The 17,265-nt window shown below is 43.8% G+C and overlaps 1 protein-coding gene and 1 long non-coding RNA gene across 2 annotated transcripts in view; one reads left to right on the top strand and one right to left on the bottom strand.

Annotated features, from left to right (window-relative positions):
* Positions 1-17,265, bottom strand: part of LOC143923701 (uncharacterized) — a 67,739-nt gene that overhangs the window by 11,299 nt on the left and 39,175 nt on the right. The window contains exons 8-9 of the mRNA XM_077447505.1: positions 3,996-4,340; positions 324-626 (exon numbers count right to left, since the gene is read on the bottom strand). Of these exons, the coding sequence (XP_077303631.1) occupies positions 324-626; positions 3,996-4,340 (648 nt within the window). The remainder of the gene's footprint in view (positions 1-323; positions 627-3,995; positions 4,341-17,265) is intronic.
* LOC143925395 (uncharacterized) lies at positions 11,779-12,899 on the top strand. Its single transcript, XR_013261961.1, has 2 exons — positions 11,779-12,148; positions 12,668-12,899. It is a non-coding gene; the product is annotated as an uncharacterized LOC143925395 (long non-coding RNA).

Raw genomic sequence — 17,265 nt, 5'->3', positions numbered from 1 at the left:
CCTAGACCAAAGCTATTGGCTAATAGCCTGAATGTATTCCCGTCCTAACAAAATAACGCCATCACGTTAAGTACGATTGGATTTTCTGACAACTTTGTCCGACTGTGTATGCAACAGTTTCGGACAAAATCCGTCGGACAAAATCTGACGGATTTTGTTGTCGGAATGTCTGACCGTGTGTACAAGGGCTAAGAATTACAGGCCTACAATATAAAACGCCAAATTTCCATGCAAAACAATGTACCGCTTTGAGCATCAAAAATCTGACATAATCATAAAGCCACGGAGGTTAAGCAACAAGATAAGAAATGTCACGCTATTACCTTTGTTGTAAAAGATGATCTCTTCTGGAGACTTCAGAGCGCTATGTTCTACGGTAGCTTTAAAATATCTGTCCTTTAGATGATACAACACATATGATATGTCACATTTACTGAGGATTTTGAAGCTGCCATCGCTGTTCTCAGATTTAGTGGTCTTGATATTTTTGTCTTCAATCTTTTTGTATGGCCCATTTTCATTGTTCGCTCCCTCCCAGGTCAACACAGGATCATCCTTGTAAACTCCGTCCACTTCCAGTTCAATAAACTTATCATCCTGTACACTACTGTTTATAACCGGGATTCCTAAAAAGTTTAATTTTGAGATCAATAATCATATCATTTATCTTACAAACGCACATTGATATTCTCACTGATTAGAATTATAGAAAAAGACAATTTTAGGCATTAAAGTGGTTGTTAAGCCACTGTGCTACAAACAGTCCATCCCCTCTGTTAGCTATCATTATCTATCCCGGTGTCTGTGCTGCAAAAATAAAAAGAAGCAGATTATACCTTCTATCAGAGCGTCTCCCAGGGGTCATGTGACTCCTCGGCTCTCTCCTCTGCCCGGCTGACAGCTATAGTGGGCGGGTCCACCGGAGATGAGAGAGAAGAGAGCTGAGGAGTCACGTGAGCCTCGGAGATGCTCTGATAGAAGGTATAATCTGCTTTTTTTTTATGGGAACAAGGGCCTCATCCCCCCAATTTTGTCTGTTTTGTTTTTTTGTAATACTTTTTAACCACTTCAGCCCCGGAGGATTTTACCCCCTTCCTTACCAGAGCACTTTTTTGCGATTCGGCACTGCGTCGCTTTACCTGAAAATTGCGCGGTCGTGTGACGCTGTACCCAAACAAAAATTACGTCCTTTTTTTCCCACAAATAGAGCTTTATTTTGGTGGTATTTGATCACCTCTGCGTTTTTTATTTTTTGCGCTATAAACAAATAAAGAGCAACAATTTTGAAAAAAAAAACACAATATTTTTTACTTTTTGCTATAATAATTGTCCAATTTTTTTTAAAAAAAACTATTTTTTTCCTCACTTTAGGCTGATACCTATTCTTCTACATATTTTTGGTAAAAAAAAATCGTGATTATTGATTGGTTTGTGCAAAAGTTATAGCATCTACAAAATAGGGGATAGATTTATGGGAATTTTTTTTTTTTTTAACTAGTAATGGCGGCGATCTGCGATTTTTTTTCGTGACTGCGACATTATGGCGGACACATCGGACACTTTTGGCCTCGGGTACCATCATCGCGGGCACCCTGGACAGGTAAGTGTCCTTATTTTTGCAGTATTTGTAGCTGCTTACTTTAAAAAAATAAATAAATTGGCAAACCTCCGCTTTAACCACTTCAGCCCCGGAATATTTTACCCCCTTCCTAAACAGAGCACTATTTGTGATTCGGCACTGCGTCACTATAACTCTAACTTTCAGTTCCCAAACAAAATTGACGTCCTTTTTTTCCCACAAATAGAGATTTCTTTTGGTGGTATTTGATCATCTCTGCGGTTTTTATTTTTTGCGCTATAAACAAAAAAGATCAACAATTTTGAAAAAAACACATTATTTTTTACATTTTGCTATAATAAATATCCCCCAAAAATATAAAAAAAAAAGATTTTAGGCTGATATGTATTCTTCTACATATTTTTGGTAAAAAAAAAAAATCACAATAAGCATTTAATGATTGGTTTGTGCAAAAGTTATAGCGTTTACAAAATAGGGGATAGTTTTATGGCATTTTTCTAAAAAAAATGTTTTTACTAGTAATGGCGGCGATCAGCGATTTTTGGGACCATTCCTGTGTAAATGACACTGGCAGTGAAGGGGTTAACCACTAGGGAGCAGTTAAGGGGTTAAGTGTGTCCTGGGGGAGTGATTCTAACTGTGGGAGGCGTGGCTACGCGTGGCACGTCACTGATCTCTGCTCCCGATCACAGGAAGCAGAGATCAGCGACACTGTCACTAGGCAGAAAGGGGAAATGCTTGTTTACATTAGCATCTCCCTGTTTTTCCTCTCCGTGAAACGATCGCGGGTATCCCCGCGGCGTTCGAGTGCGCTGGACCCGCAACCCGACTTGTGGAGCTTCCCACACGCGAGCCCACAGGCCGCCTCTTAAAGGGCAATGTACAGGTACGTCAGTTTGCCTGTACGAGACCTTCTGCCAACGTATATCGGCACGAGGCGGTCGGCAAGCGGTTAAGGACACAGCTGGTTTCCCGGCCCGCTTCTTGGCAGCCAGCTCAATGCAGTAATTACCACTAAATCAAAAAAATACCGCGTTCGGTATTTAACTCCAAATTCTTAGTGAATGCACTTGCACAATTGTTACCGCATGCCACATTTACCACATATTAGCCGTTATTTAACTCTTATGCCGCGTACACGCGATCAGATTATCCGGCGGACTTGATCCGGCAGACCAGAGTCCGCCGGACAATCCGCCCGTGTGTGGGCTCCGGCGGACTTTTTTTTTCCAAAAGTCCAGCGGACTTAGAAAGTAGTTTTGACTCAAAAATTGAAGAACAAGAAGAAGAGAAGGCGGCGGCGACAGAAGACCGGGCCACCGCTAGTAAAAGAGCTGGAAGAAGGAGTGGAGGCCCGGCAAGAAGAACCGAAGAGGGGGACAAGACCCCCGAAGTTGGAAGAAGAGGCAGCAGCGACAGAAGACCAGGCCACCACTAGTAAAGAGCTATAGGAAGAAAGCGGAGGCCCGGCAAGAAGAACCGAAGAGGGGGGCAAGACCCCCGAAGTCGGAAAAAGACCCCCGGGTGGCGATGAAGAAGAAAGCTGGGCTCCTCCGCTAGTAAAAGAGCTAGCAAAAGAGCAGAAGATAGCAGAGGAGTCCGGCGAGAAGACCCCCCAAGACGGAAGAAGAACCCGGAGCTGTGCAATAAATTATTTTAAACCCTTGTGTTGTGTTTTTTTTATTTTTTTTTTCACCAGGTGAATGGGTAGGGGTACATTGTACCCCATACTGATTCATATAGGGTGGGGGGCCGGTATCTGGGGGCCCCCTCATTAAAGGGGGCTCCCGTATTCCGATAAGCCCCCCGTCCGCAGGCCCCGACAACCAATGGCCAGGGTTGTCGGGAAGAGGCCCTTGTCCTCAGGGCCCACCCTTCCCCAAAGCACCCCCCATGTTGAGGGCACGCAGCCTGGTACGGCTCAGGAGGGGGGTGCACGCTCGTCCCCACCCCGTTTCCTGACCGGCCAGGCTGCGTGTTTGGATAAGGGTCTGATATGGACCTTGGGAGGACCCCCAAGCCCTTTTTTCAGACTATAGGTTGGACCTATAGTCCATACCAGGTGACGGGGCCAGCGACGTGTCAATCTGTCTGCCAAAGGCAGCGATAGTGACCTCCTTCGCTAGTCCCAGCTACCTGGAGCCGCGTTCAAAATGACTTTCCTCCGTGTGTGGGCAAGTCCGTTCATTTTCAAAAGTACGGCGGACTCCCGCCAAAAGTCCGGCGGACTAGGTCCGGTTGTGTGTGGGCAGGTCCACTCGTTCAGAAAGTCCGGCGGACCTCCGCTTCAAAGTCTGGTGGTTTGTCCGCCGGACAGTCTGATCGTGTGTACGTGGCATTAGTGAATCGATCTATTTTGTATCATAAGAATTAGTCTACCCCACACCTGCTATGTGGGTGGTGTTATGAAATTTACCTGCCACTTTTAGCTCTCCTGTGCATTTTTCCAGATAGGTATCCATACTGGGGTGTTTCACCCGGCAAATGAACTCTGACCCCTGGTCTGTTTTGGCTGATATGGTTACAATGAGACTTGCGGTACAGGAGTATTTCCTATCAAGGTCCTGTGTAACTTCCATTCCTAGAATCTTATATTTATCACCAGAAGACACTTCATACATTTCCGGCCTATCTGCGTCTCTCCGAAACCACTTCACCTCCAGATTGTCAGGGAAATATTTCCGGATCACACACTGCAGCTTGGCTTCTCTGCCGTGTACTAAAAATGGGACTATGATGTCATCCAACTTTGGACACGAATCTGCAAGACACAAAAAGTTCACATTTGATCAGTTTTATATTTCTGAATTTAGCTTGAAGTGGCTGACAGGCTTGGTTCACATATATGAGAATTGGATGCGTTTGGAACCGGATGCAATTCACATGACATGTGACCTGGCAGCCTTCTCTATAGAAACAACAAGGAGAGAGGGGCCTCTATAGAGCCGGTTCACATATGTGTGGGCATTGCCATTTTTAAGAGTCCTGTGCGATTCTAGGTGCAGTTCAGTTGCGATTTCAAGTCTCATACACTTAACAAATTCGCACCCGTGCTGGTGATCGAAAACTGCACCGGACTCCTTCGAAAAATCGCAATGAAACCATAACCGAACATACATTATAATACTAAAAGTATTGGGACGCCTGCCTTTACACGCACACAAGACCAATGAGAGCTTTTCATAGGACAATGCAACCGTGTGTATGTTCCATCAGAACTTAGCTGGCTGAATTCCCGCCAGCAAAAATTTGATAGCATGTTCTCAATTTTCCCGATGGAAAAACGTTCTATCGGAAATTCTGATCGTGTGTATTCAATTCCGACATGCAAAAACTCACGCATGCTCAGATTCAACTACAATATGGTAGCTATTGGCTACTGGGTATTGAACTTCCTTTTTCTAGTCCCGTCGTACGTGTTGTACGTCACCGTGTTCTTGGCGGTCGGAATTTGGTGTGACTGTGTGTAGGCAAGACAGTTTGAGCAGAATTCCGTCGAAATTCCGACGGGGGAAACCATCAGAGCTTTTTCCGATGAGAATTCCAATCGTGTGTATGCGGCATTACACTATAGGGTTTAATATTAAGTTGGCCCACCCTTTGCAGCTATAACTCTTCTGGGAAGGCCGTCCACAAGGTTAAGGCTGGGTTCACACTGCCATATGGAGCGGCTCATAGCAGAGGTCTACTGTGTCCCTGTTCACTGTTTCAGGTCTGATTTCGGTCCAAATGTTTGAATGAATTCAGACCTGATACGGGCCAAAAGACACACAGGACTGCTGTGCAATTCACTCTGGAGCCGCTCCATTGAGAGCCAGTCACAATCTCCCAACAGGCGAAATGGATGCTGGGAAACGCACATCCAATTCGCAATAGTGTGAACCCAGCCTTAGGAGTGTGTCTATGGCAGGGGTGTCCAAACTTTTTTTTAAAGAGGGCCAGATTTGATGAAGTGAACATGCCTGAGGGCCGACCATTTTGCCTGACATTCTTTGAACCATTGAAAATTCGGTCTTAGTGTGTCCATCCGAGCCCAACAAGAATTCTCTTGCCTTTGTCGCGCTTGTTCCCAACACACAGACGAATGCTCTGCACTTTAGGGGGTACCGTTAATTCTTAATGGTACCCCACACATTGGAAAATGTAGGGTGCTTTTGGTGCAGTGCAATTTAAAAAAAAAAAAAGCTCGGGAACTTCTTTCCCTGCATTTTTGTGAGTAGGGAAGTCCATTGAAATTAATGGGCTGCCCTACACACAGTACGCAGCCACACAGATGTTGCATTTACGGGCTTAAAACAGGTGGTGAGGAGGCAACATAATGCCTCTTTACCGCCATTCAAATGCCTCTGAAAAGAGATCTGTGCATGGATTGCTTTTCAGAGGAGCAGCAGTCCTGGCTAATATCACACCAAGCCCTACAAAAGCAGTTTTGATGGTATAAGAATGGGGGGGGGGGGGGGGGGGGGTCAGGATTAAAAGTAACATACACACAGACACAAGCACACACATGCAGACACACATACAGACAAATGCATGCCACACACACATACAGACATACATGCACACACATACAGACATACGGACACATGTGCACACACACATACAGACACATACAGACACATGTGTGTACACGCACACATACAGACACATGCATACAGACATACATACAGACACATGTGCACACACAGATACAGACATACATGCACACACATACAGACACATGTGCACACACACACATACATACAGACACACACACACATGCACACACACACAGACACATGTGAACACACAGACATACATACAGACACACGCACATGCACACACACACACAGACACATGTGCACGCACACAGACATACATACAGACACATGTACACACACATACATACATACACACACAGATACAGACATACATACATACATACAGACACACACACATGCACACACACACAGACACATGTGCACACACACACACATACATACAGACACATGTGCACACACACACATACAGACACATGTGCACACACACACACACACACACACACACACACACACACACACAGACAGACACATGTGCACACACACACATACAGACACATGTGCACACACACACATACAGACACATGTGCACACACACACATACAGACACATGTGCACACACACACATACAGACACATGTGCACAGACACACATACACAGACACATGTACAGACACATGTACACACACAGACGCATGTGCACACACAGACGCATGTGCACACACACACAGACACATGTGCACACACACACACAGACACATGTGCACACACTAGGGTTGCCACCTGTCCAGGATTCACCTGGACAGTTCGGGTTTGGAATCATGTGTCCGGGTTTCAGACCGCCTGAAACCCGGACACATTATTTAGACTGGACTATGGCTTCCCAGCAGAGTTTCTGGCTGCAGTTGTCTAAGCTGAGAGTGTCTGTTACACTCTTTCACACTGCCCAAAGCCAGCAATAACAATCCACCCCCCCAAACAGACACCCACAGAAGGAAGAGGAGAGAGGGATTACCCCCACCCCTCCGTGTCTGCCCACACTCCAATCCCCAGGTATGTGCCTCAGAAAAGGAAAGTTGGGGCCGGAAATTGGAAGTCCAGCAGCCTCAGATACATCTGGATGAGAGGTGGCGACTACCAAGGGGTGAGTGAGCTCACCATCCACCTTCGTCTGTGACTGAAGTCTCCCCCCTTCTCTCTCCTGCCTCTGAGTGAGTACAGTTAGGCAAATCAGGGTTCTCAGAGCACCGCTTACATCAGATTTCCCATTTACACCAGAGGCCACAATGTTTCCCCTTACATCAGAGTCCTCTCCTTGCATCAGAGTTATCAGTGTACCCCCATAAATCAGGGTTCCTAGAGCATCCCTTATGTTAGAGGTCCCAGAGTCCCCCCTTACAGTGAAAGGGAGTTCAGATGTAAAAGGGGAACTCTGCGAGTTCAGATGTAAAGGGAAACTCTGTGGACTCTAATGTAAAGGGGGACTCAGTGCACTCTGATGTAAAGGGGGACTCTGTGCACTCTGATGTAAAGGGGGACTCTGTGCACTCTGATGTAAAGGGGGACTCTGTGCACTCTGATGTAAAGGGGGACTCTGTGCACTCTGATGTAAAGGGGGACTCTGTGCACTCTGATGTAAAGGGGGACTCTGTGCACTCTGATGTAAAGGGGGACTCTGTGCACTCTGATGTAAAGGGGGACTCTGTGCACTCTGATGTAAAGGGGGACTCTGTGGACTCTGATGTAAAGGGGGACTCTGTGGACTCTGATGTAAAGGGGGACTCTGTGGACTCTGATGTAAAGGGGGACTCTTGTTATTAACTTCATATGATTAGAAATGTTATTTAGAAGCAAAATATATGTATAGTTTATACTATAAAAAAAATTGCTGTGTGCCGCTAAAGTGTTCGGGTTTGACTTGAAGAAAAGGTGCCAACCCTAGCACACACACACACAGACACGTACACACACACACACACACACACACACATGTGCACAGACACATGTGCACACACATGCAGACACATGTGCACACACACATACAGGCACATGTACACACACATACAGGCACATGTACACACACACACACAGACACATGTGCACACACATACAGACACATGTCCACGCACACATACAGACACATGTGCACACACACATACAGACATACATGCATACACACACACACACACGAATAAAGCCCTTTTTAACACTAATTTAGCTTGTAGCACAGTACAGTACCTTTGCAGCTTCCTCATTCAGCCGGGTACTGCACTGTAGGGGGAAGCAGAGAGCACAGCACACTCCTCTGCACTTTACTTTCACTTTTGAAGCTCACGGAGCTTCTCACAGTGTCGGGGATCGGGCTCATCTGACAGCCCTGATCCCACGGCACACTAAATTGAGAAAGACCAGGTGGGCCGTTCAAAACCGGACCGCGGGCCGCAATTGGCCCGCGGGCCGGACTTTGGACATGCCTGGTCTATGGGAATGTTTGACCATTCTTCCAGAAGCGCATTTGTGAGGTCAGGCACTGATGTTGGACGAGGAGGCCTGACTCACACAGTCTCCGCTCGAATTCATCCCAAAGGTGTTCTATCGGGTTGAGGTCAGGACTCTGTGCAGGCCAGTCCCAAGTTCCTCCACCCCAGCCTCACTCATCCATGTCTTTGTGGACCTTGCTTTGTGCACTGGTCCAAATCATTTGGTGCGGGGGGGGGATTATGTTATAGGGTTGTTTTTCAGGGGTTGGGCTTGGTCCCAGTGAAGGAAACTCTTGAGGTGTCAGCATACCAAGACACAGGGGCGTAACTATAGGGGGTGCAGCAGTCGCGACCGCAACTGGGCCCTGTGATGCAGGGGGCCCATGCAGCCCCTTCTACATATGGCCGGCAGCAGCATAGGCAGCTAGGGGTACCAGTGCACCATGCACAGGGGTGGCTGGAGGTGGAGGGTGACTAGCAGAGCTCCATGCTCGACTATCGCACTGGCTGCGCTTTAGTTGTGCATTCCCCGCATGACCTGTGTCCTCGGCCGGCTCCTCAGAGTACCCCTCTCCTGCTCCGCCCTCCCTGAGTCCGGCCCACACTGCACTGTATACTTCTCCAGAGTAAACAAACTTTAAGCACACAGATGCAGTGCAGCCCTATGAGAGCTCCCCTGGAGGACACTGCAGGCTTGTCTGCCAGCCCCCCTCCTCCCCCGTCATACACAGCTGATGAAAGGTCTTTCTGGGCCCGTCCAGCACACTGGATGGAGCCCAGGCCAACATGGATGAGTGCGTGGCCTGCAGCTTGGTCATGGTGAGTGAGAGGACCCCATCCCCCACACACCATTACATACCCCCTCCATCTCCCCCTGGGGACAGGGACCCCTTCTCACGTGGGGACAGGGACCCCCATATCTCCTGGGGACAGGGACCCCTTCTCTCCTGGGGGCAGTAACTTCATCTGCCCTGAAGAAAAGGACCTCATCTCTTCTGGGGACGGGGACCCCATCCTGCCTAGGGACAGTCCCCCAATGGGGCACTTAAAAATTAAAAACAAAAAAATAAAAAAAAACTACTGATACCAGTGTACAAAGAAGGGGGATGAAAAACAAGAGGGACTGGAGGGCAACCAACCCCCGGGACTTTTATGACGGCACTAAATATACTTAAACCATATATAAAATCATTGAAATTTTTATTTGATGTACAAAAGACATTTTATGAACAAAATAGACAATTACATCCATTAAACATACAAAATGACAAAGTGCATATAAAAAAAGAGTTGGTATGTGGGCTTATATAGCTCCATCCATTACCACATTCTTATGTGATTTAAACTGCATTGTTTCTTTCCTACATGTTTCGCTCTTCAGAGCTTCCTCAGGACAATTGCAGCAAACAAAAATACTGAAATTATATAAGAAAATTTATTTTAATATACATATACAACATTTTTGTACATACAGTAAGCCCGGAACACAGGCATAGGAAATGTCCACCTGTATGGTTTGACATATCATAATTACATTAGTCTAGTGATGGATTCACTCCAGTCTAACAAGAACGGCCCTAACTGCAGCGAAACCATCACCAGAGAAATATTTTTTAAACACAAGGACATAATCTACATATCAATAGTAAATCCACAAATTGATTGTCAAAGAAGGGGGGGCAACTAAACCATTTCCAAGAATGGCGTCCCCAAATTTATTAGCATATTTAGTGCTACTACACCACCATAAATGATGTAATTCTCCTACCAAGGAGAATGCAAATTGGGTTGTAGAGCAAAAAAAAAAAAAAAAATTCGCTGTAACATGTCAGTCAGTGGGAGTGGTATATATTATGATCTGTCAATGCAATGCTTTTTACGTTGGGAAGACGAAGCGTCCCTTCTTCCACCGCATCAGGGACCATGTGTCCCTGGTGCGGGGAAGGAAGATGGAAACCCCAATCAGCCGACATTTTGGCTTATATCATCAGTTTAATGATAGTCTTATGCATTTCTTCCCCCTGGAACATGTCCCTCCGGGAGAAAGGGGGGGAGATTACAATAATACACTCTTACAGCGGGAGACTAGATGGATACACAATTTGGGGGCCACCCGATCTCCGGGACTCAATGACTCAATCAGTTTTAAATCTTTCCTTACATAGGCAGGGAGGATAGAAATGTGAGGTGGAAAATGGTTCCAAACATATTTATTTTCCTTTTTTTTTTTTTTTTTTGCTTCCCCCTATAGCACGGGCCATGGCTATTCAAAATGCCATAAACAATGAGGTGTTTTCAAGCCAGCGAACTGAGGTAGGCACTCTATGATACAAAAGGGATCCTCCTATTAGCTTTATTTTTTGCCCCCTTTGGTCTGTACGGGCACCCCGGGGCGGATCTGACCTACAACCTTCCCCAACCAGTTGAGGGTTTGGTCAGCCCGCCCCGTTTCAAATATGGGTTAATCCCCTTCTTCGGGTTTGCCGGTCTCAAGCAATTCAGTTTCCATTTCCATCATTTGAAACCAGGGACATATGGCAACCGACACTTATGTCGGGATACCTCTGTCCCCATCTGCTTGAATTATGACTCATTTGAATTTAAAATCAGGGCTGACAGCCCCTAAACCGTATAGGTTACCTGTCTCTGGCCAAATGGTGGATCCTGGCCACAGCACGGGCTTCTAGGGGTCACTACTGGCAAAGCCTTTCACTTCGGCCAGAATCTAAAATGGCCGACGCGTTGTACGGACGTATAACATGTTCGTTACGCATGCGCACTAGACACCTACGTGCGCACGAAGAAAATACGTCGTGCGCGCGTGCGCACGAAGGGGATCCTCCCATTAGGTGTGCCCGCAGCCCAGCAATGACGTCAGACGCTGCTGGGCTGGAGACACGAGTTTAAATTCGCGGCTCCCGGTCAGTGCTATCCAAGCTAGCATTGGGAGCGGACACGTGGAGCCACCAAACGGATGGAGGAAACTCCTAAAACTTTACCGAATAGACCACGTTGCTTCATTTAACAGGTAAGACAAATATGTCTCTACTGGACTAATTGGACATGCCTGCAGTCCTAATTTTAGGACCATGCATTTTTTACTCTCATTTTTGGGATGGCTATAATGAAGACTTGGTCTCTTCGTTTATTTTTCCTGTTTCAGAGATCAATACAGAGAATTTTCTCGTGTTCAGAAACACATCTTATCCAACTTTTATCTGACAATATATGGTACACGTGGATACCAGGCTGTGTGAACTGGTTTCATTTCTTCATTGTCATATTACTACCAGGTATGTTAGAAATTTGGACTGCGCCATTTGATAAATATAATCCAATGGCTAAGATATATTTTACACATATTTCTCGTGCCTCTGCAGATCCTTTTGGGGACAGAAATGGGGGATCCCTAAATGGGGGCTTTTGCCGCGGTCCGCTGGCTTGACAAGTAAAGGAGGAAGAGATTATCTGTCCTCATTTCAATGTTAATTGATATATCCAATATACGATATTAACGATAAATAATACAAGCAACTTGCCTGATTATATGGGGTAAGACTTTAGTTCTATATATATCTTTATATATTTATTTACATATTTTTTTATTTCTAGTTTCATTCATTTTTTTGTTGAAAAGTATATATATCTTATATCTTATAGTCCAGTTGCTGTTTCTTTTTTTTTTTTTTGCTCTACAACCCAATTTGCATTCCCCTTGGTAGGAGAATTACATCATTTATGGTGGTGTAGTAGCACTAAATATGCTAATAAATTTGGGGACGCCATTCTTGGAAATGGTTTAGTTGCCCCCCCTTCTTTGACAATCAATTTGTGGATTTACTATTGATATGTAGATTATGTCCTTGTGTTTAAAAAATATTTCTCTGGTGATGGTTTCGCTGCAGTTAGGGCCGTTCTTGTTAGACTGGAGTGAATCCATCACTAGACTAATGTAATTATGATATGTCAAACCATATAGGTGGACATTTCCTATGCCTGTGTTCCGGGCTTACTGTATGTACAAAAATGTTGTATATGTGTATTAAAATAAATTTTCTTATATAATTTCAGTATTTTTGTTTGCTGCAATTGTCCTGAGGAAGCTCTGAAGAGCGAAACATGTAGGAAAGAAACAATGCAGTTTAAATCACATAAGAATGTGGTAATGGATGGAGCTATATAAGCCCACATACCAACTCTTTTTTTATATGCACTTTGTCATTTTGTATGTTTAATGGATGTAATTGTCTATTTTGTTCATAAAATGTCTTTTGTACATCAAATAAAAATTTCAATGATTTTATATATGGTTTAAGTATATTTAGTGCCGTCATAAAAGTCCCGGGGGTTGGTTGCCCTCCAGTCCCTCTTGTTTTTCATCCCCCTTCTTTGTATAATTTTCATTGGGACGTGGCACTCTTTGACTAAAAAATGCAACTAGACCATTAGCCTATATCTATACGTATCTTTTATCTACTGATACCAGTGGTGGAACTACAGGGTTCACAAAGGTCATACCTGTGACCACGCCCCCTGGAGTTCCACCACCGGACTCGGAGGGAAGGGCCCTGGCTGGGGTTCAGGGGGGCCCTTCATGGTTTCTTGCATCGGGGCCCTGAAGGTTCTAGTTACGCCACTGCCAAGACATTTTGGACAATTTCATGCTTTCAACTTTGTGGGAACAGTTTGGGGACAGCCCCTTCCTGCCCTGACTGCACACCAGTGTACAAAGCAAGGTCCATAAAGACATGGATGAGCGAGTTTGGGGTGGAGGAACTTGAACTTGAGGAAGAAAGGTAACTCTGCTTTTGTGAAAAAACATAGCAAATAAACAAAAAAATAGTGTATACATGTGTGTACATATTGTAATTGAATGTTATTACAATGACCTTTCCTTTTCAATCTGGAGTTCTGTAATTTTCTGTAAAATGCAATATGGCTACTGTAAACGAATGGTGTACAGAATAACCACTAGAAATGTAATTTCCTGCTTGTGTGATTGGCTCACTGATTTTCCACTAAAATACAAGTCTGATTGTGAGCCCCCCCCCCCCCCCCCCCCGAAACACAAATGCTTTTTTAGTGAGATACTCCTAAAATGAAATCATGTCTAAAGGGATGCAGACCCTGCAATTTTCCTCATTAGAGCCCTGCAGGTGCACCAGCGGAATGATAATTATAAATTCACTCCTATACAGAAGAAAAGGCTATTTGTTTGCACTTTTGGTTAAGTTCTATTGGCAGATAGCATGTTTAATTTTATTTGTTTTATTTTTTTAATGCACAATAAAAAAATTGTGTAGAATAATACTTGGCTGTGTGTTTTACTTCAAATGACAGTTTGGGAGTAGCAGTTACATTTTATAAAATACAATGTAAACGTGACAAGGGACACCAACATAGTTGTATCTTTGAACTTAAAAACTACGGGATAATGGTGTTGCGGTAACTTGCACAAATAAAAATAAAAAACATAATAATATTATTCTTGATATCACTAGAAAAAAAAATAGTTTGTAATAACTCCATCAGTATCACCAGCAAAGCAGCTTCATTATTATTCCATTAAAGAAGAAGAGAATTGTGCGCTGCATTTGGAGATTTCATAATTTGCCGCGTCACAAATGTTAATTCTCCATTACGACCGCTAGTTTACAAGACCGACTGCTTCTGCTTCTGAGCATGCGTGTTTGTACTTTGGACTTTTGTCCAACGGACTTGTGTATACATAATTGGAAAATCCGACAACACACATTTGTTGGTGGAAAATTTGAGAACATGCTAGCCAACACTTGTTGGCGGAAAGTCCGACAATTGTCCGATGGAGCGTTCGCATGGACGGATTGTCCGCCAACAACCTCACATCCAACATTCCCCCTTCGGAAAGTCCAATCGTGTGTACGGGGCTTAATCTTTAAGTTGGCCTTACTGTACACTAGTAGAATTTCATTAGAATTTTTTTATTTTAGAAACGTTTGTTCAATTTTCTAATCGTTAGTGAGGTCTCACCGACACTGGTGACAAGAAAATTGAAAGGAGCAGGATGGAAAATATTTATTGAATTTCTAACAATGCGGGTAAGTTCACACTGGAGGCAGGTTTGAAATCGTTTGAAATGCGATTTCAAACCCACATTTCATTGCGAGTTCAGGGACGATTTGAAAGACATCTCTATGAGCTCTTGCACAGATGTCTATTGAAATCGCCCCCAAAATCACCAAAAGTAGTGCAGGAACTACTTTTAGAAATTGGTGCGGTGCTGCAATGTCGGCATCACACCGATTTGGACGGTGCCGTTGCCAGCAATAGGCTGAAATTTGGCATGCGATTTGACATGTCAAATTGCCCCGACATGAACGGGGGCTGAATGTGGTTTTCGTTTGGGAAAGTCCATTCATTCCAAAATCTAATTAAAAAAGCTAATTTTAAAAAAAAAAATTAAATGACATGCGATGCTGAATGTGCTAAGGAACATTTTTGCACAAACATTTGCTTGAAAGTCTACTGGTGTAAGGCCAGCTTAACTGCTTTCAAAGAATTCAGATTTCTTTTGCATCTGCTACCTTGGGTCCACGCAGACATTTGCAAACATTACTGAGCCCCCCGATGAAGGGGGAGCGTGTTTTGACCCCAAAACCTGTTGGATGTCTTACGCATATGTATCATTAAAGTTGTTTTGGACCCTTTATGACTTATGAATTCTGGTGTTGTCAGGATCTGGATCATCTACTGGTGGCACTAGGCTTCCCAGAGTGGAAGGTTGTAGCTCTGGTGTCCACCAGTGGGTGTCACCCAGCAGCCAGCAGATCCCAGTAATCAGCTCCCACCAGATGCTGGCTGCTGGGAGGGTATCTAGATCCTTGCCTACTAGTGGTACCTGGCCCCAGTGTCATTTCAAGCCAGCAGCAGAGATGGCCAACTCTGTGTAACTAAAGTAAGAAACTGAGACTAGACACACACACACACACACATATACATATATATACATACATATATATATATATATATACACATACATATATATATATATATATATATATATATATATATATATATACACATATATACATACATACACACACACACACATATACACACACATACCTACATACATAATATACATATATATGTGCAGCACTACTGTCTATTATCATAAAATGTGCAAATTAGCTTCAATACAAATCAAAATCGCATCAATATAAATCAAACAATACAATCATCACAATCTCCCATTGAATAAAGTTCTAATGTGAATATAGTTGTGTGACTTCTTGATTGCTGTGAACATCCGTTTATATCATCATTACCACTGTGCTTCTCTATAGACAATGCTTGATTGTACGCATCTTCACCATATCAAAAATGAGTCAGACAGACTCAGATATAAATCTTTACTCCCACTCCTCTACGGTCTCTCTCATTCACAATTGATCAGCTGTTCTCATCGGCCCTCTTTTGCTTCAACAACCTCCTGAGTGTTTCCAATGGGTAAAGAATTGATTTCTCCTATATAGATCCCCGTTCCTTAGACTTTCTTCCACTTCTGTGATATCACTCCAATATCATGCAATCACAAACACAGGATACATAGTGCTCTCCTTTGAAAAATTTTTTTACATTTTTTTTTTAAATAACCCTGCTAAAAAGACACTTACAGGATAATTGAATAAATCTCACATATATACAATTCAAATGCGTCCGCTCGCTCCCCACTGTGGCTGCGTGATGTCACAGGCTCGGCTCCTCCCCGCTAAACGCATATCGCCCATGATTGGGCTTCCCCAGTAAATCTACTGAGGAAGCCTAATCAGAGGGCGATACCCATGTAGAGGGGAGGAGCCGACCCGTGATGTCACGCACCCACGGTGGCGAGCAAGTGGACGCATTTGAATTGTATACATGTGAGTTTATTCAATTGTCTTTTTAGCGGGGTTATTTAAAAAAAAAAATTCTTTTTTTTTAAAACGGAGAGCACAATGTATCCTGTTTTTGTGATTGCATGATATTGGAGTGATATCCCAGAAGTGGAAGAGAGGGGAGGTTGTTGAACCAAGAGAGGGCTGAGGAGAACAGCTGATCGATTGTGGATGAGAGAGACTGTAGAGGAGTGGGAGTAAAGATTTATATCTGAGTCTGTCTGACTCATTGTTGGGGTGAGCAGGTATAACGGTTGGTGAAGGTGTGTAGCACTGTCTATAGAGGAGCACTGTGGTGAATGATATCAATGGATGTTCACAGCAATCAAGAAGTCACACATATAAATTCACATTAGAACTTTATGTAATGAGAGATTGTGATGATCGTATTGTTTGATTGGATTTTGATTTGTATTGAAGCTATTTTGCTATTTTTTTGATAATAGACAGTAGCGCTGCACTATATATAAATTCGTTGTATAGTGAGGTAAATCCACTAGGAGTGTACAGCAGCTGTGGTTGTTTGATATATTTTTGCAGAGGATTGTATATATTTGTTATTTGTTATTGTGCACATAGCACTTTAGTGAGAATTAGGGGTGGCGCTGATTGTCACATATACACAGACTATATATAGTAAAATAAAATGTAGTAATAGTAAAACAAAAGACACCAGCAAACAGGTAACACAGAAAATGTGAAGATACACAGTAAGTAACTAATATCAGTATACAGCAACTATGAACAATATAT

This window comes from Lithobates pipiens, unplaced genomic scaffold, assembly GCF_037356315.1.
Source record: "Lithobates pipiens isolate NorthernLeopardFrog02 unplaced genomic scaffold, aLitPip1_a1.2 Scaffold_22, whole genome shotgun sequence".
NCBI classification, from domain to species: Eukaryota; Metazoa; Chordata; class Amphibia; order Anura; family Ranidae; genus Lithobates; species Lithobates pipiens.
Note: the sequence above shows the minus strand (reverse complement) of the source record. Positions and strands in the feature narration are given on the sequence as shown.